Raw genomic sequence first — 26,578 nt, 5'->3', positions numbered from 1 at the left:
TTTTGACACTTTGTTATTTTATTTTATTATTTTACGTCACATGCAGAATTAAAACTCCGTATCGAGAGTTTGATGATATTAAATAAAAAAGAATAATAATTATTTATTTACTTAAATAACACAATTGATAATAAAATTATAGAAAATAATGAAAAAAGTGATTGAGGATAGCACGGGCTGGCCACACACGTTAGACATAATACATAATTAATGCATAGAATTAAGATTTAAAGTGATTACTGTGAGTGATTGCTTGAATAATAAATAAATATGTCCGAGTTTGTTAACCAACATAAGCCAGTGTTATCGGTCGGTTGACAAAAGCTTAATACGTCGTTGGACTGACGCTTGTGATAAACGTTGGTCGAATGACAATCTAATAAAGGAGTAACTTGGACCCTCTGATAAATAAAAAGGGACTCTGTCTTCAGCAGTACGGGTGTTTTACTTATTTTTCCATTCGTATATCGTCGTGTCTCGATTACGAGTTTGCTGGTAGTTTGTTTAATCACCGAGCTGAATTCCAGAGTCTAGACGTCCTCGTTGCTTCTTTAGATAAATTAATAAATAATTAAATAATTAATTATTATTATTAATATTATTTATGTATATATATTTATTAATGAATAAAAAAAACATATATATATATATATATATATATATATTAGGGTGGGTCAAAAAAATCGAATAATTTATTTTTGACTTTATACTCTGAAAAATAGGTTCGTAGACACCTAAAAAGAATTCTCTCCAAGTATAAGCTCTTAATTATAACGGGAAGGTCCTCCGCTTTGCGGGTTTCTATTTTTTTCGAATAATCAGATAAAAAAATTTATATCTCGCTTCCAACTGCTTGGAAAAATATTCCGTGGCATAGATTTTGTGAGAAATTGAATGCTTTACAAAAAAGGTCTCTTATGACTTTTTCAAAAACTCAACCGATTAAAAGATATTCATAGTTGAAGTTTGGCTATTTTAAAGAAAATATTCGTTTTTATTATGAATTTTATAAGTCGATGAAAAAAAATTATTTCGGATTGCGGAACTCATTATTTTGTAGGAAATTTACTGCTCTACAAAAATGGTCTCTTATGATTTTTGATTAAGTGAAGCCGTTACGAGATATCCATCGTCAAACATTAACGAATATCAATATTTCCAGTTTTTGATCAATAATTCGATAAATTTTAATTTAAACTATGAGTTTCAGGAAAATTTACATAAATTTGAGTTTCGATCGATAAAGAAATGTTATAAACAATTTTTTTAATATTGTTTTCAGTCTTGAGCTTGTTTGATTGCATTAAAACAAGAAATTAGAGCATTTTTTTCGACATATAGCCAATGATTAGTTTAATTTGAAGTGAATGACATATTTCTTTGTCAAATTTAATATGAAAAGTATTGAATCAAGTGAGAAACAACCAGTATTTAACTTTTTTATAGATAAATTTTTTATTGAATTATCAATTGCAATATAATTGTCTATATTTTTAACATAACAGTACGCTATTACTATAAATAATTTCTTTTATTACAATTTGGGAATGTTTTTTGATGTTCTTTGACAACTTGCAATAAGTACTGGAATTGTTCTTCATTTTTGTCAAGCATTGATTATATTCACTAACTAATGCAACAGCTCGCTCTGCTGAATCATTGACAACTTTTAGTTGTTGAAAGTATTCTTTATTTTCGAGATAACTCTCATTAGTAGGCCATAATTCAACATCGACATCAAGAAAGTCATACGGTAGATCGAAGATTTTGAAAAGATTTAATGACTTTTTAGACACAAAGTCACTCAGAGTTCTCTGCGCCAATGAATTCAAATCTTTTTAGCAATTACAAATCTTTTAGCTTTAGAATCTGTACCTTCACGAGTATTAACAGCTTCAACAATACTTTTTTTACTTCTAATGGAACGCCATCGTCAAACAGTGATAAAATGGCAAGTTCATCGCTCAAATACCATAAGTGCGAAATCATTTTTTCACACGTAGCTGAAGAAATCAAAGGATTGATATGTTTGTACTCCAATAAATTTTTCATAAACTGCAAGTCATGATAAGCAGCAGTTGTTGCAGAAGTTGATGAAAACCAAGCTTTTAAATACAATGTGACTATAAAAATACAGAAATGACGAAGACCATGCAATTCTTTCTGAGAGAGTTTGAATTCATCTCTGAATAGATACATTTTCAAACTATGAATGGCCTTAGCCATCCATCTAGCATGATGAACAGCACCAGGACGTTTGAAAGAAATCTTTTCTTGAGGCATTTCTCCAAGGAAAATCAATGATAATTCCAATAATTCTTTATCTAACTTATTATAACATTTCTTTATCGATCGAAACTCAAATTTATGTAAATTTTCCTGAAACTCATAGTTTAAATTAAAATTTATCGAATTATTGATCAAAAACTGGAAATATTGATATTCGTTAATGTTTGACGATGGATATCTCGTAACGGCTTCACTTAATCAAAAATCATAAGAGACCATTTTTGTAGAGCAGTAAATTTCCTACAAAATAATGAGTTCCGCAATCCGAAATAATTTTTTTCATCGACTTATAAAATTCATAATAAAAACGAATATTTTCCTTAAAATAGCCAAACTTCAACTATGAATATCTTTTAATCGGTTGAGTTTTTGAAAAAGTCATAAGAGACCTTTTTGTAAAGCATTCAATTTCTCACAAAATCTATGCCACGGAATATTTTTCCAAGCAGTTGGAAGCGAGATATAAATTTTTTTATCTGATTATTCGAAAAAAATAGAAACCCGTAAAGCGGAGGACCTTCCCGTTATAATTAAGAGCTTATACTTGGAGAGAATTCTTTTTAGGTGTCTACGAACCTATTTTTCAGAGTATAAAATCAAAAATAAATTATTCGATTTTTTTGACCCACCCTAATATATATATATATAAAATAAAAAAAAAAAAAAAATTGGTCTAGGATATCGTAGCAGCATTGAATTTTTGTACCAATATCTAATGTAGTTAAACCACTTTTTTATTTTTTAAAATCGAACTGATCCTAAGATTAATTCTTTTTTAAATTAACTATTACTTACGAGATTTTAAATCCGAATTCATATGAAAAATAATTTTAATGTTATAAATATAAATATATATATATATATATATATATATATATATATATATATATATATATATATATATATATTTTTTTTTTTTCGAATTATTTCAACATATTTTCGTATTTTTATGCGAGAATATATTGAATGTGTCCATGGAAGTGTTATTGCTTCTTCAGGGTGTACCCCCGTAATGCAAATTAATTATTATTATTAATAACACTAAATAATAATAAAAACAATACTAATAACTAATAAAATAAAATAAATAATTGATTGATTGATCAAGTAATGAATTAATTAAATTTGCGATTCTTCGAGGTAAAAATTGTAACAGATATATAAGTTATGATAAATATGAAAAATTAATTAATTAAAGACGTTTGTCCACGTTACGTTTTAATAAGGATTAAATTGAATAATTGTTTATTCAAATAAATAAAATAAAAAAAATATGTATGAGTAAAGGACACTCGTATCACTGATTCGAACGTTCGACGAAAAGTCTATTAATTATAAATAAATAAATAATTAAAATACTTGTAAGCCTTGTCGAGCGAGCGAATGAGACGAAATTATTTACTACTTAAATGATTGATTAATTAATTTATAAATGGGAAACCTCGAAGCAAGCCTTGTCTCGCGGATTTTTGAAACCGAGGCTTCTAAGTCTCATTATCGAATCCGCGAAATGACGCGGAAGAATGATTAAAAAAACTACCAATGATTATAAATAATACTAACATTAACATAATTATTAATATTAATAATAATAATAATAATAATAATAATAATGATAATGATTAAAATAAATAATTGTAATGAATAATGATTACCGACTAAAGTACGAACGAGAGTGTGAGAGCAAATCGTTACGAGTGAACAGTGGAAAAATGTTAATCATGCATTTAAAATAATAATTCGTTGGCATGCAATACAATAAGCGTGAATTATTTTTGTTCGTGTGAGTAATGGCTATTATTTTTATTTTTTAAGCGTACGGGCCTGTGAATTGTAATAATGATTTTTATTTATTTAACAATGCTCAAAGTAAAGTTATCGATTCTTTTGTTCGGTTTACTTTGAGGTGGGAACTTTTGTAATTAATGACATAGATGTAATTTATTAATTATTAACATTTATATTCATATTATTATTCAAATTTATATTTATATTTATATATTATATATTTTATAATTTAGAAAATTTATTTATTTTTTTTTAATTTCTCGCAGGGATTAATAAAAAATATTATTAATGAAATAGGAAAAAAAAAAAAAAAAAAAAAAAATTGATAAAATAATATTAATACTGCAGATACGAACAACTTCTGATATGTGTGTAAGAATCATTGCTTATGAACATTATTATATAAAACAAAAAAGAAAAAAAAATCAGAACAACATACGGGAAAACTTTTAACAAAGTAACCCAAGCCGTTTATTATTTTGTCATTATCCTCTTTATCAATATGATTTTATAGTTGGTATAAATAAAGATAAAACAAAAAAAAATTATTAAAAAATAAATAAATAAATATCAAAAAAAAATTAATTATCGATTTTGATTGACTTACACACCTCAATGATAATTTTATTTTTTATACTTAAATAAAAAACCTGGAGTAGTTTATTCGGACTTTTTATTTTTGTCACGAATATTCATGCAGTTTTTAATAATCTTCTGGAATGAGAAGAGATAACAAGCGCCGACAACTCTCATTAATCCCATCGTTAAAAATTGAACGAATAGTTCCGCAACCGAGGAGACGGGTGACATACCAGCAGACAGAGTTGTCAGCATGAACCCTTCGAGGCCGACAGTCGAGAAAAATCGACCAGTGCAAGCATCGGCGATCAATTGTTTAGCGACGACATCTGCTTTTACTAAGCCCGCTGACTCGGAAATAAGTTTCGTCTCGAGAGGCTTCGATTGCTCTTCGACTGCGAATCCCGGAGTATCGGTATCTGGAGGTAAGCAGAGAGTCACTGATACGTTGTGAGGATTAACTTCCATCGCCAAGCTTTCGGATAAGCCTCGGAGAGCAAATTTTGAGCTGCAGTAGGCTGAGTATCCAAATATTCCTATTTTTTTTTTTTTTTTTTTAATAAATTAATAACAATTGTTTTAATATTCAATTAAAAATTTTAAATTTAATTTACCTATAAGTGCAGCTTGGGATGATGTTATAATAATAATACCATCCTTTGCGCTCTTCATGCGAGGAATAACGGCCTTGGTACAGTAATAAGTGCCCATAAAATTCAAATTAATAATCCAGTTGAGAGTCTCTATTGTTGTATCCTCGATTTTCCCGCAAATAGCCATACCCGCGCAGTTAACGAGCATGTAAATCGGCCCCATTGTCTTCTCAATATCCAAAAAAGACTTTTCAATAGTTTCATAATCCTTGGATATATCCAGCGACAAGTATTCGATCCGCTGCGAGTCTCTGTTTTTGCATGCACTCATTATTTCATTGCGAGCAGCCTCCAATTTTTGTATATCCCGCGCAATAATCGTCACGTGAGCGCCCATTTTCGCGGCCAACATGGCTACAGCCTTTCCGATCCCACTTGAACCTCCGGTTATCTATTTACATTTTTATGAATAATTAATTCAAGATAAAATATATCAATATACACATAAGATTTATTGTATAAAATAATTTCTTACCACCACATGTTTGCCTTCGATATTTTTTCGTTGACTTGGAAACATTAGTTCCTTCACTAACCACACTATTATCGCAATGACAATCAAAACACTGATAATAAATAACATTTTTCGGTTTTTAGTAAACGCTTAATCCAATAAATGTCTTGAATTAGTGATATATTGAAACAAAGGTTTGTTTTTTGAATATAAACGGTAATTAATTATTCAGTTTAAATTTAATTAGATTAAAATAAAAATAAGACAACTCAGCGTGTCTGAAAACTAAAAATAGTTGTTCTATCTGCAATGCGATGTCGTGAGAATCGTTATTATATACCAACCAAAACTTATTTATTTCTAGATTTCTATTTAATTCAAATTTACTATATTAAAATTTACGATAAAATTATAAAAAAAATTAATTGTTGAGTAGTGTATTTATTTACAAGATACCAAAAACAGTTTATTAAATAAAAAATATTTATTTAAATTATCATTAATTCTAACAGCTAAAGAGTAAAATTAAAAATTGAATTAAATTTATAAAAAAATATAAATGAAACTCAATTTTCAACGGCAATTGCTTCAGCTTCGACTTCGCTGTCCTCAGACTCTTCCATTTTCTCGTCTTCGGCTTCCTCAGCCTTGTGTTTGTTCTTGAGTCCAGCAGCTGGAGACCGAATGAGACACAAATTACGCTGGACTTCCTTGATATCTTTTTCCTCTTCCAACTCACGACCCTTTCGAAGCCGCTGCATGATGTGGGTGTTGGCACGTTTCTGCCTGATCTCCTCAACTTTCTTCATACTTGTTATCACCATACTCCACATCTCGCGGTTGTATTTGACAGGAACATTACGACGTTTCTCAAACTCGAATGCCGGGTCAACAGCAAGTTCCTTGCCGACCGTCTTTCTGTACGCCTTTGTCCATCTTGTTTTACGTGGGTTCTTGCGTTTTTTAAACGCTGCATGACACTTTGATCGGCAAAATCTGAATATCTAAAAATTAATTATTTGTCAGTTCAAATTAATCAAATAAAATTTTTTTAAAAATTAAATTAATTAATAAAAACATTTAAAGGTCAGTGCCATGTAAATATTGTAATTTTCATAACCTAAACAAGTCTCACATGGTCAAAGTTGATAAAAAATAAAAAAAATTAATTACCTTGCAATCATTTCTCACAAATTGTATTCCATGTCCTGGATAAATTGGTGATGAACAAAAATAACAAGTCTCGATACGCATTTTTTTATTTTATATTATATTAAATTACTGACAACAATTACAATCAACTCTTATCCACGTTGTCGGATTGTATTCACTTGTCATAAAACATAAAATTATCTAGACAAGAAACTATAGTATTATTTCTTAAACTGTATATAGTTCTTAAATGATAATTTTTGTGAGATAAAAGTGACATCTAGTGTAAAACGACAGAAAGAATATCAAATGAAATGTAGTAAAAAATAATAATGATAATAGTATTTATACCATACACTACCGCTATCAGTTATCATATATTCATACACACACACACACACATTAATTACATTAAAATAATGCGTGCAAGTACTATAGTTCATGTTGTAAAAGTATGTACTAGTAACGGGTGAATCTCATTATCGTGACGCTGAATTAAATTAGTTTTGAATGTTTGTTTGTTTTCGTTATCTTTTATTTATATCTTGATTTCCCATTACCTTCGATACTACTGTTTATCATTAATTACCTACATTCCAAACAAAACTCACAATTCGTTATCTATCTATTTTTTAAATTTATCATTACATATTTATTTACAAAACTAGACCTGTAACAAAGTGATTAAATTTTTCTCTTTTTCTTGGATGAAAAATACTCGTTATTTATTTAAAATTTTTACAAAACGTTTCATCTATTTTCTGAGCTTAGATACTGTATAAAAGAAATAATACCAAACAGTCAATTAATTGCAAACTGGTGCTCTGTGTAGAAGTGATGTAATGACTGCAGTGCTGATTGTTGGATCCGAAATTGCGAACTGTTATTAATCTAAAACGTTAATTTTTTTTCTATTATATTTATTTTGTAAGATTCTTGTTCAAGTAGCAGCAGTTTAAAACTCTAAATTCGAATTATGTTTATAACTCAATTTTAAAAATAAGTAACTAAAAATTTTAAGTTTTGTGCTAACCCTTATTGACCCTAAGATGGCGCATAGGGTGCTAGGTGAATATCTAGCATCGTTGAACCCTGAACGCTGAGTATGGTCAGTTGATTATGATAAATTTATGTTGGAGTATCATTTTTAACTATCAATTTAAATTATAAAATATTATCTAAATAAGATTGGACAATAGTTTAATTCAAATATTATTATACTAAAATGAGTAAATTGAATCTGAGCATAAATAGTCGTATTAATTGCTTAGTTTAAAAATTTTGGAGTTAACAATTCAATAATTTTATAACTGAGGTAATTAATAACCACGTGGTTGTATGATTTTTGTTTATAGTATCTAAGAAAATCGGGAAGCCGATGAAACTTTGTATAAAAGTTATAAATAAATATGGAGAATTTAATGACACTGTAATATAAAACAAAATATATATGAGCCTTTATATACTTTCAATATAACAGGTTAAAAAAAAAAAAAAAAAAAAAAAAAAAAAAAAAAAAAAAAAAAAAGCTGGAGAAAAATTTCCACCTGTCATTCAACTGAATCAAAAGTAAAATTTATGTAACTATAAGTATTTTTATAGATAAAATACCATTGGCTGATTTAATTAATTAGCGGTGCAATAATGGTGCATTGCAATTAAAAATAATAAAAAAAGATTCAATCGTAAAAATGGCGTCTTCTGAAATAGATGATTTTTTATCTGGACCACTTGTTACCTGGGTAATTATTGAAATTACTTATTTAATTCTTAGTATTTCTATTAAATTAATTATTTTTTTATATAGTTCGGTAGCTGTCTAGAGGATCCTGATGCTCTTGCCAACTACTATGACCTGGTTGACGGTATGCTTCTCCACAATGTATTTTTACAAATGTAAGTATTGTAATTAATTAAAAAATAATTTTAGAGCACATAAATCAATTGTTGACTAACTATTTTCTAAAAAAAAAATTCTAGTGACCCAGAGCCGCTTCACGACGGCGTGATACCGAGTTACAGTAACCCGTCAGTGCGTATAAAAAATTTAGAAATGATAATCAGTAACATCCGTAAATTCTACGAGGAAGATCTGGGTTATTTGGTGATAAAACTACCGGATCCAGTAAAACTTGGCAAAGAACCAGAGTTGCATGTATCAGAAATCCACTTGCTGCTTCAGTTACTTCTCGGCTGTGCAGTACACTGTCCAAATAAAAAAGATTTTATTACAAAAATTTTTTCACTGCCTGAGATAGTCCAATCAGGAATAGCAGATTGCATTAAAAATGTAACAGAGATGACAGAGATAGTGATAAACCAAGATACGATGGGCGACCCGTCCGAAGTTTTCAAACTAATGAAGCAATTCCTTCATGAGCGAGATTTTTACCGGGGAAAATGCAAGTCAACAATGTCTGGGGATTTATCAGGAGCCGCGGGCTCGCCTAGTCAAGATGAATCGGCCAAAAATCAGCAGTCAAACGCTGTCAAGTCTGACCAAGAGAACCATCACTTCGCGGTGGAGCTGGCCGATTGGAAATCTAAGATCCGGAAACAAAGACACGAATTGGAGGAAAAAACAGAAGCTTTGGCTGAGTGCAAGGAAGAACTCGAGCACATAAGAGCTACTGTTGCTAAATTAAAGCAGGAGAACCAGGAACTGATGCACGAAGCACGAGCTGTTAAGACTTATCGCGATGAACTCGACGCGATGATGCAGAAGGCTGAACGGGTTGACAAACTGGAGGCCCAGGTCTTGCGCTACCAGGAAAAAATATCAGACATTGATTTCTACAAAATTCGGGTTGAGGAGTTGAGGGAGGACAACCGAATGCTGATGGAGAACCGCGAGATGCTCGAAGACCAGCTTAATATTCAAAAGAGACGAGCCGAGAAAGCTTTCGAGCTAGAGTCTGAAATCATCAAGTACAAGGCACTGATAAACGATATGAATCTTGAACGCGCTGCTGAGAAGGAAAAATACCAGGAGTTGCAGGAGGAAAATAGTCAGCTTCATAAACTTAAGAAAGCTGCCGATGACGAAGCTGCTCGTGCTTCTGTTAGTGAATCCGAGGAATCTGTGTCGGATAACAGGTTATCTGAGCAGTTGACAAGCAATGCACAGACCCGAGCGTTGAAACTAGAGCTGGAAAATCGTCGACTGACGGCTTTAGTTGACTCGCTGAAGGAAAACTCATTCCACGAGTCTTCTTCGCGGCTTCTGGAGCTCGAGAAGGAAAAGAAAAGGTTATCTTTGAAAATCGACTCGCTCACTGACAACAATGAACGTTTGTTGCAACAGAATGCTGATTTGGAGTCGGTTTGTAAGCAAGCGCTGGAGGAGAACAAAAAATTACAAAACACTTTGAAGAACCAGCGAATGTCCTTTGAGCGTCAGCAGCAAGATTACCAGACTCAGCACACTAAGATCGTAGAGATGGAAAATAATTATGAAACCGTTGTTAAGGAGAAACAACGCGTACAATCTTTGCTAGAAAGTGTTCAGAGACGTGCTGACGAACTCGATCGTTCGTTGGAGTCTGCTAATCAGAAATTGGATGAGTATCGCAACGTTGAGAAGAAATTGAAAGACTCTGAGGTTAAGTGTAATGACTTGGAAGCCAAGATACTCGCTTTGGAGAAAGACAAGGACGTGGCCCTGAGAGACGTTCACAAATACCGAGAAGCTATTGAGGAGAAAGACGTCGCCATTGATAAATCAACGAATACTATCGAAGTGTTGGAGAAGAAAATCCAGGAGCTTGATCGAGAGATTGATAATTCTAATGCTCAAATTGTAAGATTGCAGGAAATTGAGCGCTCGAGTAAAGAACTGGATGCTCGAGCGGCGATTGACAAAGAAACTCTCGAGACTTTGGAGTCTAATTTGATTGCTGAGAAAATGAATACCCAGCAAATTCACGCTGCTTTGGACAAACTCGGGCTCACTGTTGATGTTTTGCTCTCTCTGTCTGCTGAAAACTTTGCCGAGAAGTTAATTAATTTGCCGGAGGTGGCTATCCATATTAATAAATTAATTAACGAGAGTTCGAAGAACCATGCAGATGCTCCGGTGGCTAAAGAACATGAAGACGAGGAAATGAAACCGCTGAAAGAACATATCGAGATGGTCGAGGCGTTGAAGAAAGACTTGGAGAGCACAGCGATGAAACTGATTATGAGTGAGAGTACTGCTGAGAGTTTGTTAGAAGAACAAGCGAAGCTCCAGGTTTCAGTAACTACCTTGACATCTAAGAACTCTTCGTTGAACGCCCAATGTACTACGCTGCAATTGTCAAACTCTCAACTGGTTGCGGAGAAGGAGGAGTTGCTCAAAGACAGAGAAATTCAGCAGAGAACTCACCAGCAGCTTCTCCATGACCAGGTGACTCTTCAGTCATTACACGAACAGCTAAATAACGAGTACGAGAACTTGGTCCAAGAGAGGGAGAATTTGAAAACAAATTTGAGGGATATCAAAACTAAAGAACGGACTTGGAAGGAAACTTGCGAGAGATTGGAGTCGAAGAATAAGATTCTGATGGCTGAACAGGAAGCCTCGGCAACTCACATCAAGAGCTTGAATAACTTGCGCGGCGAACACTCGAAATTGAAAGACGACTTCAGGAACTTGTACTCTGCGATGGAGAAATTAAAAATAGACTACCGTAGCTTGCAGGAAGACTACAAGAAGAATAAAATAGAAAGCAACAGATTAAACCTGAAGCTGACAGAATTGCAAGGCGAGCTTAGTATCAAGGACGAGTCGTACTCTAATATGGAGTTACAGAACAGTAAATTAAACCAGCGATGCGAGATGTTGGCTCAAATGAACTCTGGACTGGACAACAACCGGCGCTCGCTGATGGACCATGTCAGTGTCTTGCTGAATCAGTATCAAGACTTGCTAACTCACTCGCTTGAAGATAAGGAACACTATCACATGGAGGAAAAAATTTACCGCGATCAGGTCAATCATTTGTCGCGACAGAAGGAGAAGTTGGAGGAGAAAATAATGGAGTACTATCGAAATAAGCAGAGTTGCTCGACTAAAAAGAAACGGTTTGGAGCTAACTTGGTCAAGAGAGTGAGGAAAGCCGGCTCGGAGCTTCTACACAAAAATAGACAGTCCTGGACGGAAGATTCTAGGCAAGACAGTAAGATTTACGAGTCAGAGTCGGGAGGAAACGATTCTGACATCAGCGTTGATGAACGTAGAGCATCTTTAGGTATGTTTTATTATTTTTTAATAGGATTATTTTTTATTGATTATTAATTTTTAATTTTTTTTAAAGATCCAACTGCATTTGATAACGATTCTTTGTCATTAGGACATGCCGGTACTCGTAGAACTGTTTATTATACTGATGATTTCCCATCCCCCACTTCTTCATTAACTGTAAGTTTACTGTAGTTTATTTTTTATTTAGTTATTTAGTTGTTTAAGAATAAAATAATAAATTTATTATTTTAGCATGATTCAAAATTGTCCGATACCTTGCCAATACCGTCAGTAAACGACACTGACGGTCCCAGTAATTTAGATACATCGAGAACAGAAGCACGTCCAGGTGAATCAAGACCATTTTTAATTTACAATAAAATATCAGCTGTTATTAATGAACCAAAAAATACAATCGTTGCCGAAAATTCAACCCCTAATGATGAAATACCCGATATAACGATACCCGTTAACAAAGACGGTAATTCTAAAGTCGGTAATTCCATCTGGTATGAGTATGGATGCGTTTGAATTATTTTTAAAAAGAATTCTTTGTAATGTATGAACAGTTATTATTTTTAAAAATAACAATTGCTAAAATGTAGCATCGAAACAATAAATTTTAAATACAATTTAAAATTAAAAATTGAATAACTGCTTCAATATAAGCTGTTCTTTGTCGGCAAATTGCGCGGTTTCTTAAACCATGTGTTATAAAAACTATTGCAACAAGTTGGTACGAACACACATTTGTACTTGCTCGTTAAAATACTATATTATATAATCAAAACAGTTAATGCGTAATCAAATACGTATATTGATCAAATTTTAATTATTAATAATTATAGTGATTGACTGAATATTTAAATTGATGTTACAAAAATAAGACGGTATTTAATTGAACAAACGCTTAATATGACTTGATGTCTAATTTTTACATACTTGAAATATATTTATAATAATGTTAAAGCATTTATTGATGCTACTTTGTGTGCTAGTGTGTGTGTGTGTGTGTGTGTGTGTGTGTGTGTGTGTGTGTGTGTGTTTATTTTTTTATAAAAAATTATATCAATGTTCCGTGAACAGTGATCAAGCATAATTTTTTGATAACTTTTTTTTTGTATAGATTTTTTAGTCTTAAGTTTTATAAAAATTTTGTTAGTGACAACAAAAATATAATAGTTTATTTTTGAATAGATAATAAAAAAGTGTACTTGCTAATAAATAATTTAATGATTAAATAAACAATTAGCTACACAGTGATGATAATTATTGTCCGGCCAGATGAAAGTATTACTCGTATTTAAAGACTAATCATGTTTAAATAAAATAATAGTTGACATACTTAATTTTTTGTATTTGTATTTGCTAAATTAAACGATTATTTTATAAAAATATACAATAAATTGGCTGAGTTATTTTTATTTATTAAAAAAAAAGTCTTTTAGTTAAAAATGTATATTTTAATTAACAGAGACTTATTTTTTGTATCAATACAAATTCCAAATAGTTCCCTCGGGTATAGCGGCAAGGGATCTGACAATATTCCCATAAGGCAAAAGGGCTCACGTGGTTTTTTTTTATCACCACATCCTTCTGGCAAACTCAAAGGACTATGATAAAAAACAATCCACCTTCTGCTCGCATCCCCGTTTCATCTTTTAAATTCTCAGACCTCTCAATAATTTGCATACTCGACACACTCTACTCCTTTTGTCTCCCTTTCCTTCCCTTTCCCCTTCCCCTTCCCCTTCCCCGTTGTACCCTTCACTAATCTCTCAGCGTTGCAATTTTTTCATTTTTTGTTTCTCCTAATTTTTTTCAACCAAAAGATCCAACCAATGTTATATAATGCATAGTAATGAACGTAGTTCGTGTGAACGCATCTTGCCAAGCGATAAAAGCTGATCGTATTTATTTAAAAAAATTGAACACTCTTCTTCAGCACCAGTAGAGTAGCTTTTTGTTTAGCCCTTTCCATTTATAATTAAAATAATAAAAACCGAATCAGTCTTTTAACCGTTACTTGACAAAAATTATTTTTCTTGGCGTCTACTCACCTAAACTAAACTCGCATTCGCGGCGCAAAAAAAACCTCGGGTTTTGTCAGTCCAATAACTCGCGCGGCCTCGCGGGCTTTTACCCAGGTTCGCAAAAAATTCCCTAAAAAAAGATTTAAAAAAATGGGTTGACTAGAATAGAAGCGAAGCTTGGACTCGAGCGAGGTTACGGTTAAAATAAGATTGATAAAAGCTTGCCCGTGGGGGTGAAAAGTGAGCAAAACGGGCGATCGAGCTTCCGTAGCTGATAACTTTTCAGCAAAAAAACCCACCGACATTCGCGGATAGTACACAAGCTTACTCTCTGCTCCAAAGAAACCGGGCTCTTTTGCTCATTCGAAAAAACTGAATTATAAAAAGAAAAATATAAATATAAATAAAATATAATAGAAAAATTCAACTCCAGCAACACTGAAATCTGTAAAAAATCGTTTCATCATTCTACATTTTACATTCTATCCCCCCACTGCAAATTATACCGCTCTACGGTTCCAAGAGATTAGAACAGAAACGGGAATTATAGTAGTGAAATTACGGTACAACCCCTAAGCAGTCCGCGACATACCAACGGTACGGCATAGGTGACGCTCATAAGGTGAGGATAGTTACTGTAAGACGGGGTGGGGAGGCCTCGCTATTTTTTTCACCATTCACCACTTACCCCCGATCCCTCGTGCTTGTCATCCCTACTCTAAAATAATAAAAAATAAAAAACAAAACTCACACATTGACATCAAGACACTAATGGTAGTCGCGATTTAAAAATAAGTGGGGGTTTATTTAATGGATAAAAAAGGTCTGGGGTGGAGCGTTGTACCCGCGACTGCCGGACTAGTTCTTAGCGCTCGCGGTTTTTATGTCCATACTCATACTATATAGTGTATGGGGACTCTTTAGACACGGACACGGACACGGAGTTTGTGGCGACGGTACCTTGGGTCAAGGAGTGAGCCGAGAGTAGAGAGTAGAGGTAGAGGGAATTCCCGTTTCGCCGAGCACAGGCTCCAGGGTGGGATTGCCAAGCTTGCCGCAACCAGGGGAGGGATTCGCGGATCACGGGGTGGGATCAGCCAAGGGGTTTATGCTAGAGCTGGTACGCTTACGTTTAAGCAATGCGGGATAGGGACAAGGCCGGTGAGGGGTCAGGAGAACCCCCTTTTTGTGTCTGAATGTGAGTGGGGAAGTAAAAAGGCAGCGTGGTTCTCCCAACATCGGCACCACGACTGACTATCCGCCACCAAAGGAAGGAGGAAGGAGAGAGATAAATATTAAATAAAAAGAAAAAGAGAACCGGCGAGTGAGTCCGAGTAGAGTCCCGGTGGGCTCTCGCGGTCTTTGCTTTCCTCGGCAAACAATGTGTAGCACGCTATCGTACGGATTGCTTCGCTTACTTACATCTTTAATTCTTAATTAACTATCATTATCATAATCATAGTCATTATTATTATTATTATTTTATTAATAATAATAATTATTATTTTTTTAATTTGATTGTTTTTGTTTTTTTTTTTGGTTTTTTTTTTTTAATTTTTTTTTAATTTTTGCTCCTGCACGATTTTTTTAAATTTAATAAAGTGTGTTTAAGCTTTAAAAAGTGGGTTTAATTTAACGAATGTAGTTTGTTAGTTAGTGTATGCTGCACGCGTGGATAAAATACCTTTAAAGTTTGTGTGGGTGATAATTAGCGGGGGTGTGTTAAGAGAGAGTGTGAATGATAAATGGAGACGCGAGTGTGCGCTACCGGTAGCACGGTATCCGGTGGAACATCAACGGAAACGGCGTCGAGAGGCGTCGCGACGTCCTCGCCCTCACCTGTGCCCTCACTCCCAACCTCCTCCGGGACCGCGAGTATCGGTATCGCCGCCTCTGCGGTTCTAACTTCCGCGGGTTCTATGCAAAGCTCATCGAGTCCAGTGGTGTTACCAAGCCCGCCTGTTGTCTCTACCCACGCCAATCTGCCCAAAATACTCAGCAGAAATGTCAACGGAACACGTGAGTAAAACTATATAATTATTTACGCCATCATCAAGTTATTTGTTCTGACTATTATTTTAATAAACTAACCACCGGTTTGTTAAAATTGCTTCGAAAAAAAAAAAAAAAAAAAAAAAAAAATAACAATGATTTATTATAATTTACTGTTATAATAATAATGATATTTTTTGTTAGAGATTAATAATAATAAAAAAATAAAAAATAATACAAGTATATTGATGATGGTATTTTAAAGACGGTATATTAGTGTCGAGATGAAAGATAAATTTATCGAGTAGTCTTTTGGTCAGACACACAAAAGCGTGTCTTTAATGGTACGGCTATTTGTTGCTGATTTACTCAGAGTAATTTACTTGTCACAGAGACTTAACTAGCCAGAGTTGCGACTGAGTAGAGTGAGCGAGAGTTTAAGAGCTGAAGGAACTAAAAGAGAATCGTGTCTTTCTCTACCGACATTTAACTTTATTTTATTTTTTAGCGATCCTCTTTACCTCTTGTTTCAACTTCTTACGTATCTTATTGCTCCATACTGTATACACTAAATGTACAGTACAGATATAGAGAGTCCCATGATGATCAGTGCAGACAAGAGAATTCAGTAAGCCACCAAACAACATTCACATTGACCGTTTAAAATATATATATTTCTTGTTCTTGTCGACAAAACTCTCACCAGCTCCTCAACTCCTCCTTCCTCCTTGTCTTTATATCCTCCGCGGTTTAGTTACAATGTCTCAAACTCATAACACTTGTGTACACAAAAGTGTACATTGCCGATACAAGAGATGGGAGATGGGATGAAACGCGAATGACGATCCAAGTAGTGTAACCAAGCATTCAAAAATAACAGAGTCTCTACAGTAACAGTATGGCTGCCCAAGAAAAACTGGCTCCATAAATTTTTCGGGAAAAGAACACGAAGAAGAATTAAAAGACGGACCCAATACCAACTACCAATGGATTACACCAATAAGAAACGAACCTCTGATGAGACATATCATAAAACCGCAAAAAAATAAAATAAAATAATAATAAAATGACGATATCGCTTAGCTCAAGTTTGAGTTAATCGTCTCGCTGGTATCAAACTCAGCTGAGAGCAAAAAATATTTCGAAAAATTTTTTAAATAAACTTTAATATAAAATAGCTCAATAGTTTTTGCTGCGCCGCATGATTCACCTTCTTTCTCTTACATTCTTCTTCTTCTTCTTCTTCTTCTTAAACTCTTCATCATCTTTTATACTTTTTCTTATCGTTATTTTTTACTGGATTCTCTTTTTATACTTATTTCTGGTTACTCTTTTCTAGACCAGACACAAAAAACTATAACGACTTGGCAAAAAAATTGCTCACTTTTTCGTAAGCATTACCCAGCTCACGGCTATTGCGAGTTTACTTTTTTGCTACATTACTTGTATGACATAGCAGAGTTCTGGCGACGTTTTATGCCGGTACGGGGTATTCCAAAAAAACATTCAAATATATATAAAAATCATAGGAAAAAATTTATACGCATATATACAAAAACAAGTATTTCTTAAAAAGTTCCAGACAATTTTTTTCCAATATCAGCACGAAAAAAAAAAAAAAAAAAATGCGGTTTTTAAAATTCCGAGATTAAGATATCATTATAATAATCCAAATGTCGTTATGGAATAATATAATTTATTTTGTTAGTAAAGATCAAACCCACGCAGCTGCTTTTTATCTTGTCTATTCTCTTAGAGAGATTTTTTGATCCTCGCAGTCTACAGAGATATTTACTTTAAAGCTATTATGCCGAGATGTGTGTTGATTATTATTTTATTCTGAATGTAATCAGACGATCGTATAATTCACAACGATAAAGTTTATTATTAAATAGTAGGGTTCATTAAATTGTTTGTCTAAAATATTTGCTTACGCTATTGGTTTTTGCCGGGCTACTTTTTTCTGAATAATTACACATTAAAGTATGAATAAAAAAATTTCGGTCACGGTTTAGTGAAAATAATAATGGTTTTATCCGGTCGTTAATATTTTTGCTCGGAATCATTGCTCGTTGCAGCAGACGCTCAAGCAAGATTGTTGTTTAATTTTAATATACACTTTAGGTTTGTACCTTTAAAAATACTTAAACTTTTATTGTTGCCGAGTTATTCAGTCTTCCGTTAAAATTAACTCTTTTTGCTACACTTTTAGTTTTTAAAACCCCACCTGCTTTATTTGTTTACCTGCTTATTTTTTTTTTTTTTTTTTATTGCATCAACCAAATTTTTTACTGAAATTAAATTTTTATAAAAATTTTTTAATTGTCTTTTACTTAAAAATAAAAATTCAATGATATAATTAATTAGAGATATTTTTAGTGAATTATAAATTCCATTAAATAGTAAAAAACTTAATATTTTATTCATGTTATTCATTTATCTTTAACACAGTTATTTTTTGAATAAAAAAAATGTTTAAATAAATTTAAAAAGTGACTAATTTATTGGCTTAAAATTTTTATCCGAAAATATATTAAATGTCACGGAATAAAATATAATTTTTCTTTAAAGAAATAAACAAATAATTAAACCTGAATATAAAAAGAGATAATAATAAAAATTATATAATGAAGCATAAAATCGATCTGAGAATTATAAAAATTTCCCACAGTTTCTCTCAACCGAATAAATTAATTTTTTTCTTACTCTCAAATGTTTACATTTTTTCCCGCGAGAATTTATCTATTTTTTTTTTTTTTTTCCCATCAATTAATACTCCAAAAATTATATCCAGCTGAATAACAATTATTATCCAATAAATAATAATATTTTTATCCCAAGTCAAAGCTCAACCAAAAATAATTACAGCGTAATAACAAGCATCGATAAAAAATGATTAAAAAAAGGCCTGAGAAAAGAGCGAGAGGTGGGTCGTCTTTCCGACAATCCTTTTGTTTAATTTTTTTCCTCAGTTCACTCTCAATTTTTTTTTTTGACTTTTTTTTTTTATCAATTTTAGTTTCTATGCCGTGAGTATACAAGACAAGACACATGTACTTGTATATATGAGTATGTAAATATATGTGTGAGACGTGCGAAAGGGTTACAAGGGGGTGCCGGAAAGCGAGAGTGAGAGAAGGAAACTCGGGTCGACACCGTACACGCGAGGGTTTACACTACCGGGGATCATGTGGGGACAGGTAGACTTTTTATATATAGTATAGAATATAAGTACCTCAAGCCTTGACGCATCACTCGCCCGGATTATGTCGCTTAAAAAAAAAAAAAAATTGGAACAGAAAAAAAGTATCTCAAAAAATGGGTAATAAAAAAATCATTTGTTCCCTTTTTGTGTGTGATCTATGCAAATGATCTATGGAATGGATTTTTTGAGTTAATTATCCAGAACATTGTGGGAACAGAAGATGAAATTCATCATCAGACGAATAGAAGACTAAGAACACCGAGAGGAAGCTTGCTTGTAAATTGATAAATTGATAAATTAATAAGCAATAAAAATATAAGTGATTGTAACATGAAATTGACGATACAATCATTTAGGATAAGATCTCGGTTGTTGATATACGTGTATCGAATAATATACTGGTTGTACCAGTTTTCGACGGGATCTCTACAAGAGTCTACTACTGTTGTTGTATGTGTTGTGTACCTTATACTCTTTCTTTAACAAACTGCCGAAGCATCACAGCATCCTTCACTATATTTATCATTTGTATTTGGCATTGACTGACTTCTCTACCTCGAGCCTCTCACTCTCTCACTCTTGGCACTTATTTCACTCTCTTGCTCTATAGAAATACAGTCAACAGCCAACAGACAACAGACAACAGTCAACTCATGTTACTTTATTTTTATACTACTTAAATCGACAGCAAATCAGTAACATATCCTGTCACCACATTATCTCTGAGTATCCTGAGAGATTGATTTGTCTTTATGTCAATTGTCAATCTTTTATCTTATTCCCAATATTTTTATTTCCCATCGAATATTTTAATTACATCCACCAGATCTTTCTTTATCTCTCATTTAATAATTATTAATAATAATAACAATAAATTAAAAATTGTTTTTAAAAAAAAAAAAAAAAAACTTATTACCCACACGCCATTTTTTCGCTATAGGCGTGTATTAAAAAATTCACCCCACGTTTTAAAGTAAAAAAATGCTAAGGGGTAAAATTTGTGGGGTGTGCCCTAGAAGCAAGTCCGACCCCTAAACTGGGAGCCCGTAACGATTTTAAAACCGTCATTCGAGATTTTGTTGGCTCGCCTTTACTAGGGTGTAGATCACGGGGATATATCAAAGCCCTTTGAGTGCATAGACAGTCGGGTGGTATCTTTTTGGACTCTTATGACGTTAAATCGAGCGATACGGCGCAGGGAAATGATGGCAAAAAGTCTGGCGGGCTCGGATGATAGCTATAGGCATAATGGATCCAGCTTTGCCTCGCAAGGGTAGCTTTCGCATGTGTACCAGAGGATATATATTCATATAACGATGGAGCGTATGGACTTTGGAGGCCTGCTCGGGTAAGGGGTAGAAGTAGAAGAAGGGGGAGAAGTAGCCACGGAGTGAGTCCATCTGCCCGGTGTTTTGTGTCCGGGCGGGCGAGGCACCCGGCTGCAAAAACTTGCCTAACCCTTCCTTGATTACAATAGCCGCAAAAAGCGAAATACTAACCGCCGCGCGAACTGCTTGCCTGTGCAGCTCTTCTATTCTCATCTCTCCTCTTTACTTCTCAGTTCTCTTCTCTAATATAAGAAGAAACTAAACCCGTTTTTATGTCTACAACCACTCATACTTCTCTGTCCTCCTCTAATTTTTTTACTGTTTTTAACTTTTTACTCTATTTTTAATTCTATCCGTCAAGTATTGGACAAAAGAACCTAATCTCTCTCTCCCGAGTCCAGATCCAGGCACTACTCCCGCTTCCATAATTTTTCTTCACCACCATTTCTAACAAACCAACCACCCAAAAAAATTTTGTTTTTTAATATGTTTCCCGCCGTTGGCAGGAAATTGCTAATTAATCATGGATACGCGTTTTGTTCTCTATAATTTTTTATATATTCATACATTAGACAATTATTCAATTAGAAGCTAATTAGTCGACTATTCTTAATGACAACAATAAATTTGAGGTTTGAGATTGAGATAAAAAAAAAAAAAAAAAAAAAAATAAATAAATAAAAATAAAAATAAAAAACTGACAAGACTTGCCGTCTTGAATTAAAAAAGGATATTAAATTTCTACAAGTATGTATGTATAATTTTTTTAAACGCGCGTCTGGAGTCAATGGCAGCTCTAATAAAAATTGTATAGAATGTAAAATGTATTGAATTTCTTGTATAAAAATGGCTGATGAGATATATTTGTATTTTTACTTTAAAGCGAGATTCTTCTTGGACGATCTGGTTTTTTTCTCGGGGCTCATTTCTTTACGTCTCCGGTCGGGCTCCCCTTTCCTCTTCCCTCTTTCCATACTGCATACCCTGAGCCTGAGAGTCACCGCGCGGATGTCTTTGAATGTCTTTTCTGTCTTTAGTGTCTTTTATGTGTTGGGTGGAAGTTGCATGCCTGAGTTTTAAACTAAAGAAAACTATAAACGTGCACCATCCTCATCTTATTATACTTACATCAATATATATATATGAACCAGCAGAGACAACTGGCAATGTGTCGATGTGTTCAGGCGCTTCGCATCACGTTCGTCATCATAAAAAGCATACATCGCGCCAAAAAAGTCGTTATGTAAATTATAACTATGGACGCTCGGTCAGGTACGCATGGCAAATCTAAGCGGGAATTAAACAGAACAAGAACAAGAAATGAATTTACAAAGTAAAAAAAAAAAGGGTAAATAAAAATAATCATCATCCACCGAATAAAATAAAATAAAAAACAATTATTTATATAAAGAGGACTCTTCGTTCTTCGTTTCGTTGATGGGAACGTTCGTCAACATTTACAAAGGCCTACGTAAAATTCTTTCGCGGATTCCAGTCCTCTGATATTATGTATATGTATGTATATTATTAATTTATTATTTATTCAATTATATTTCTTATTTAAATTTAAATATATTAAAATAACTTTTTTTTCGAGCCTAATGAAGGCCAATTAAATAACGGATTGATCTGATAAATATTGACACTAATTTATGTGAATTGTTCATCAGAGCAGACTAATTAAAGTGAGTATTGAAAAAAGATTTTGATAAAAATTTGGTTGAGACAAGATTAACCCCACGCGCGTTTTATCGAAAGGGCCAAGCAAATAAGTATACAGATTATTATTTAGTCGAGGAATATAAATAAAAAGAGAGACGTATATAAGCGTGAGACCGGGCGAGCTGTAATAAGACCGTCGGCGAGTTTTTTTCATCAGATCCTCATCCTCCTGATCTACCTCATCCACCTCCTCCACCTCCTCCTCCTCTTCATCATCTTTCTTTAGTATGTACTACCACCAGTTTAATACCCTCACGGGTTAAACGTGTAGTGAGAGTATTAATTTATACTTGATACGTGTGTGGATGCGGGAGGGAGACTACTGAACGAGAGACGGCTACAGGAGCATAAAGAACTTGGAGTAAAGAGCTGACGAGACAGAGAGAAAAACAATAAACGGCTGGATGGGAGCGGAGAGAAGAATTAAGAAGAATAAGAAACTATAAGAATAAGATGAGAGCAAGACCGACTGGAGCGAGGAGGGCATGCTTTTTCTTTTAGTTCCTCGAAATTTGCAAGAAACTAGTCGGACACCCTGGTTTCGCCAAAGAACTTTTTCCATCTGAGGATGCTGAGAGCGACGGTGCTTATAGCTTATAGCTATACTATACTCTGATGCACTCCCGCGTTTAGTTTCTAGTCTAACGGATGCCGACTTGACTTCTTTTAGTCTTCTCCAGCTTTCTTTTTTACCAAAGGCCTCAACATCTCAACATCTCTACATCTCTACATGTCATTGTCCACCTCCATATAAAATATAAAATACTCGGTCTACTAATATGAGAATTTTGTAACAAGTAATATAAATCACCCGGGGAAACGATCCTATGTCCCACTATTTATTTCTTTTCATTCTTTTCTCAATCTTTCTCGTTAATGTCAACAACAATTACTTTTTCTAGTTTTGCTTTATTTACATTTCACATTTATTTAATTAATTCCAATTAATTGTTATTTATTGTTTTTAGTTGTCCAGACATCTGTACCGCAAAACGAAGCCGAACTACAACTTTATCGTGTTATGCAACGTGCTTCTCTTTTAGGATATTATGATACGCTTTTAGAAATGGGTAATTATTATTATTATTTATAAACTAATAAATTATTCACTTGTAAACAACTCTTTGAAGTAAATATAAAGCCGTGTTGTTGTAAGATAAAAAATAAATGAATTAACAACTCAATAATAAAATAAAATAAAATTGTTAATAGGTGGTGACGATGTACAACAACTTTGTGACGCTGGTGAAGAAGAGTTTCTAGAAATAATGGCATTAGTCGGTATGGCGAGTAAACCTCTGCACGTTAGAAGACTGCAAAAAGCTTTACAAGAATGGATAACAAACCCTTGTTAGTATATTATAATTAAAATTATCTCTTTAATAATTTAATTACTCGAAAAAAAAAAATATTATTAAAAAAATTTTAAATATTTTCAGCTTTATTTCAAACACCAGTAGTACCGTCTAACACGGTACCAGCGAAGAGCGGTAGTTCGACAGGCGTACCGATACCCGCGGCGAGCCCGCGAACTCATCAAACAAATTCCTCAATATTTCCGCTGGCTCAAACAAGCCCGACAACACCGTTCTCCTCGACGACCCACGTGCCTCTTACACCGTTGCCTTGCAGAAGTGTTAGTCCTGTTACGCCGGTAACAACTGTTATTGCACCTGCTGCCTCTACATTTCGACACAGCCCGAGTCCCAATACGCCGATCGCTTACACAGGTTCTCACAGTCCCGGAGTCCTTCAAGTGAGTCGCTTAATTTATTTTATTTATCTTTACAAAATATTTAATTTAATTTAATTTAATTTAATTTAATTTAATAAATTGATATTAATGATTTAAGGTCGGAACCTGCGAGTCATCCTGCGGAAGCGGTACAACACCCAGCCCGAGTGGTGGCGGAGGAGCACCACCTAGTCCAACACAAGTAACACCGACGTTATTACCATCTCAGGTGCAGCGACTCGCGGATGCTGCCGAAAGACTTGCCTGTAATTTGAGACCGTTGGACCCGAAGCCTCACAACGTTAAGAAAAAAATTTGCAAAAATCTCGAGGTAGTCAATTATTATTATTTGTTTTTTTATTTTATTTAATTTTAATTTTTTTAATTTTTTCAATCAAGCAGATAGTTATGGCGATGCCGGAAAACGATCCCAGGAGGATGGAAGAGATAAGAAAGTACGCGGCTATTTATGGACGGTTTGATTGCAAAAGAAAACCCGAAAAACCGCTGACACTTCACGAGGTGTCTGTAAATGAAGCTGCTGCGCAAATTTGCCGGTTTGTTCCAGCTCTTCTGACCAGACGGGACGAATTGTTTCCTCTGGCTCGACGTGTTGTTCGCGACTCCGAATACCACTACTCCAAAAGTCAATTGTAATTAATAAAACTGATAAATAGAGAGTAAAAACTCGGTTATGGTACTAATTGAGCAATTAATAGCGGATTTTATTTCAGCCTAATGACAAGACGCGGCGAAAATGGGGACGAAGAGACTGAGAAAATTAAGCGCCAGCATCTCGACGCAGATGCTGAGGGTGAGGACACATCCCAGGTTAGCACGCAACGCCTGCAGAAATAAATAAATAAAAAAAGAAGCATTTACACACCAATGGATCGCATGGACTAACTAATGTTCATTTATTTATTAATTCACGCGTTTATTATTAACAGCAATTATTTATTACGTAACACGTAGAGCTATTAACGCACACGCTAATTTATTTCACGAAAAAAAAGGTCAAGTATAGCAATCTAATTCGTGTGAGCATAGATTTGGTAATTTTTTTGGTAATTTTTTTGCATGAGCTGCATGTCTTTTTTTTTTTTTTTTTTTGTTCTCATTTAATTCGATAGAAAAATTCTGGGAATCAAATACATTAAATTTTATTTTTATTTTTTATTTACGTTTTGGCTTAACGTTAAATACGTGTGCTTGTTGGATGGATTACCGGGTTTTCTTTGTACTGTCTGTAGCAGTCCGCTGTTCCAGGCCGAGTTGGATTTACGCTGTACCGGTACGGATATCAACAGTACTTTAAGACGACATGCCTCTTCAAGGTGAATATTTTTCTAATGACTAATATTATTAGTATTAGTATCGAGAATTATTTTTATTTACTGGTAGGGTTTAATCCTGACTATTACCTATCAACTTAAATTGACAAGTATGTTTCAGTCCAGTTTGGAGGAAGAAGAGTAACAACGGTGTGTTTATGACCAATATCGAAGAAGTCAGCGACACTGATAGCCAATTTTCATTTTCTAATGACGAATCTTTGCACGTAAGTCTCACTTTTTATTTTATTAATTGGAATTTTTAATTTTTTCATTGATAAAAATTATTTTTTCAGGACATCAACGAATTGGACACTGACAATACGGATAAAGAAAGTGATTTTAATTTAAAAGTAAGCATTTTAATTATTTATATTATAAAATTTTTAATTCTGAATCTAGTGACTAGTCATAGAAGTTATTTAATTATCTAATAAATATATGATTAATCGATAAAATCACCGCGTCACAATTGATTAGTCAGAGAAATATTATCAGCTAGTAAGTTAATAACCAACAAGTGAATAATAAAATGAATTTTACAGGTAATTGCTTCTCGGGGAGATAACATTATTGCCGTAGCGAACCCAGCCTTGATGGAATGCAACCATCCTACAATAAAAAAAGAGCCTGAGGACGAGAAGTCAACATTGTGATACTAGAAATAAAATTCTTTATCATTTGAAATTATTATTTCTCTATTGACTAGCTATAAAACAATCAAAATTAAATATTTTATTCAATACACTTGTTGTAATATTATAATGTGGTGGTTGTGGTTGATTGTCATTTGCGCGTTCACGTTAATGATTGCCCTCACCGTGATCATCATCGAGTTTTTTGTTCTAAAAAGTTAACTCTATCCTATTTAATGTAAATTTTGACTTAGTTTTATTAAAATAATGAATTTTTTTATGTTTTTATTAAAATTGATAATAATGTAGGGCCAAGCAATATGTAAATAAATTAAAAATTGTTTTAGTTCATTCATTGTCATTATTAATTAATTATTAAGAGTATCTTTTGATTATCATTGAAGAGAAGTCTTCCAAAGCATTAATTATTGTTTGCCATTTTTCGCAATAGATTT

The 26,578-nt window shown here is 33.4% G+C and overlaps 4 protein-coding genes across 10 annotated transcripts; 2 read left to right on the top strand and 2 right to left on the bottom strand.

Moving 5' to 3' along the window:
* Positions 1–4,226: 4,226 nt before the first annotated feature.
* On the bottom strand, positions 4,227–6,060 carry Kdsr (3-ketodihydrosphingosine reductase). Its single transcript, XM_074255400.1, has 3 exons — positions 5,785–6,060; positions 5,271–5,700; positions 4,227–5,192 (listed from the first exon to the last, which is right to left on the bottom strand). The coding sequence occupies exons 1-3, from the start codon at positions 5,890–5,892 to the stop codon at positions 4,738–4,740; spliced, it is 993 nt and encodes a 330-aa protein (XP_074111501.1). The 5' UTR covers positions 5,893–6,060; the 3' UTR covers positions 4,227–4,737.
* A 124-nt stretch (positions 6,061–6,184) lies between these two features.
* Rpl24-like (ribosomal protein L24-like) lies at positions 6,185–7,097 on the bottom strand. Its single transcript, XM_074253182.1, has 2 exons — positions 6,937–7,097; positions 6,185–6,767 (listed from the first exon to the last, which is right to left on the bottom strand). Exons 1-2 carry the CDS (start codon positions 7,015–7,017, stop codon positions 6,330–6,332), a joined length of 519 nt encoding a protein of 172 aa, XP_074109283.1. The 5' UTR covers positions 7,018–7,097; the 3' UTR covers positions 6,185–6,329.
* Positions 7,098–7,407: 310 nt separating this feature from the next.
* On the top strand, positions 7,408–13,539 carry Girdin (protein girdin). 3 transcript variants are annotated; one of them, XM_074253174.1, is made up of 6 exons: positions 7,408–7,427; positions 8,518–8,657; positions 8,723–8,811; positions 8,896–12,146; positions 12,213–12,316; positions 12,392–13,539. In XM_074253174.1, exons 2-6 carry the CDS (start codon positions 8,607–8,609, stop codon positions 12,668–12,670), a joined length of 3,774 nt encoding a protein of 1,257 aa, XP_074109275.1. In that variant the 5' UTR covers positions 7,408–7,427; positions 8,518–8,606; the 3' UTR covers positions 12,671–13,539. The 3 variants fall into 3 exon arrangements, with proteins under 3 accessions (XP_074109275.1, XP_074109267.1, XP_074109272.1); XM_074253166.1 differs by lacking the exon at positions 7,408–7,427 and adding an exon at positions 7,449–8,023 and having other exon boundaries at positions 8,271–8,657; XM_074253171.1 differs by lacking the exon at positions 7,408–7,427 and adding an exon at positions 7,449–8,230.
* Positions 13,540–15,877: 2,338 nt separating this feature from the next.
* Positions 15,878–26,474, top strand: Nab (NGFI-A-binding protein homolog). Of its 5 annotated transcripts, none has more exons than XR_012480372.1 (11): positions 15,878–16,191; positions 23,388–23,489; positions 23,632–23,769; positions 23,859–24,175; positions 24,273–24,485; positions 24,557–24,807; positions 24,889–24,985; positions 25,408–25,491; positions 25,600–25,715; positions 25,785–25,841; positions 26,034–26,117. XR_012480372.1 is itself a non-coding variant. In XM_074253258.1 (11 exons), the coding sequence occupies exons 1-11, from the start codon at positions 15,918–15,920 to the stop codon at positions 26,142–26,144; spliced, it is 1,734 nt and encodes a 577-aa protein (XP_074109359.1). In that variant the 5' UTR covers positions 15,903–15,917; the 3' UTR covers positions 26,145–26,474. The 5 variants fall into 5 exon arrangements, 1 of the variants encoding a protein (XP_074109359.1); XR_012480373.1 differs by having other exon boundaries at positions 24,554–24,807; positions 25,615–25,715; XR_012480371.1 differs by having other exon boundaries at positions 24,554–24,807.
* The last annotated feature ends 104 nt before the right edge of the window (positions 26,475–26,578 follow it).

Source organism: Cotesia typhae, unplaced genomic scaffold (assembly GCF_013202065.1).
Source record: "Cotesia typhae breed Kobodo isofemale line unplaced genomic scaffold, CoteBio_Ctyphae contig_123, whole genome shotgun sequence".
Lineage (NCBI taxonomy): Eukaryota > Metazoa > Arthropoda > Insecta > Hymenoptera > Braconidae > Cotesia > Cotesia typhae.
Note: the sequence above shows the minus strand (reverse complement) of the source record. Positions and strands in the feature narration are given on the sequence as shown.

What these genes read in the sequence shown, in the direction of transcription:
- Kdsr (XM_074255400.1), bottom strand. Translation starts at nt 5,892, where the DNA reads ATGTTATTTATTATCAGTGTTTTGATTGTCATTGCGATAATAGTGTGG. An exon ending in TCGAAGGCAAACATGTGGTG is followed by an intron (nt 5,701 to 5,784) that starts GTAAGAAATTAT and finishes AAATGTAAATAG; the next exon opens with ATAACCGGAGGTTCAAGTGG. An exon ending in ATCCCAAGCTGCACTTATAG is followed by an intron (nt 5,193 to 5,270) that starts GTAAATTAAATT and finishes AAAAAAAAATAG; the next exon opens with GAATATTTGGATACTCAGCC.
- Rpl24-like (XM_074253182.1), bottom strand. Translation starts at nt 7,017, where the DNA reads ATGCGTATCGAGACTTGTTATTTTTGTTCATCACCAATTTATCCAGGA. An exon ending in TTGTGAGAAATGATTGCAAG is followed by an intron (nt 6,768 to 6,936) that starts GTAATTAATTTT and finishes ATTAATTTTTAG; the next exon opens with ATATTCAGATTTTGCCGATC.
- Girdin (XM_074253174.1), top strand. Translation starts at nt 8,607, where the DNA reads ATGGCGTCTTCTGAAATAGATGATTTTTTATCTGGACCACTTGTTACC. An exon ending in CACAATGTATTTTTACAAAT is followed by an intron (nt 8,812 to 8,895) that starts GTAAGTATTGTA and finishes AAAAAATTCTAG; the next exon opens with TGACCCAGAGCCGCTTCACG. An exon ending in TGAACGTAGAGCATCTTTAG is followed by an intron (nt 12,147 to 12,212) that starts GTATGTTTTATT and finishes TTTTTTTTAAAG; the next exon opens with ATCCAACTGCATTTGATAAC.
- Nab (XM_074253258.1), top strand. Translation starts at nt 15,918, where the DNA reads ATGGAGACGCGAGTGTGCGCTACCGGTAGCACGGTATCCGGTGGAACA. An exon ending in AAATTTGCAAAAATCTCGAG is followed by an intron (nt 24,486 to 24,556) that starts GTAGTCAATTAT and finishes TCAATCAAGCAG; the next exon opens with ATAGTTATGGCGATGCCGGA. An exon ending in AGGGTGAGGACACATCCCAG is followed by an intron (nt 24,986 to 25,423) that starts GTTAGCACGCAA and finishes CCGCTGTTCCAG; the next exon opens with GCCGAGTTGGATTTACGCTG.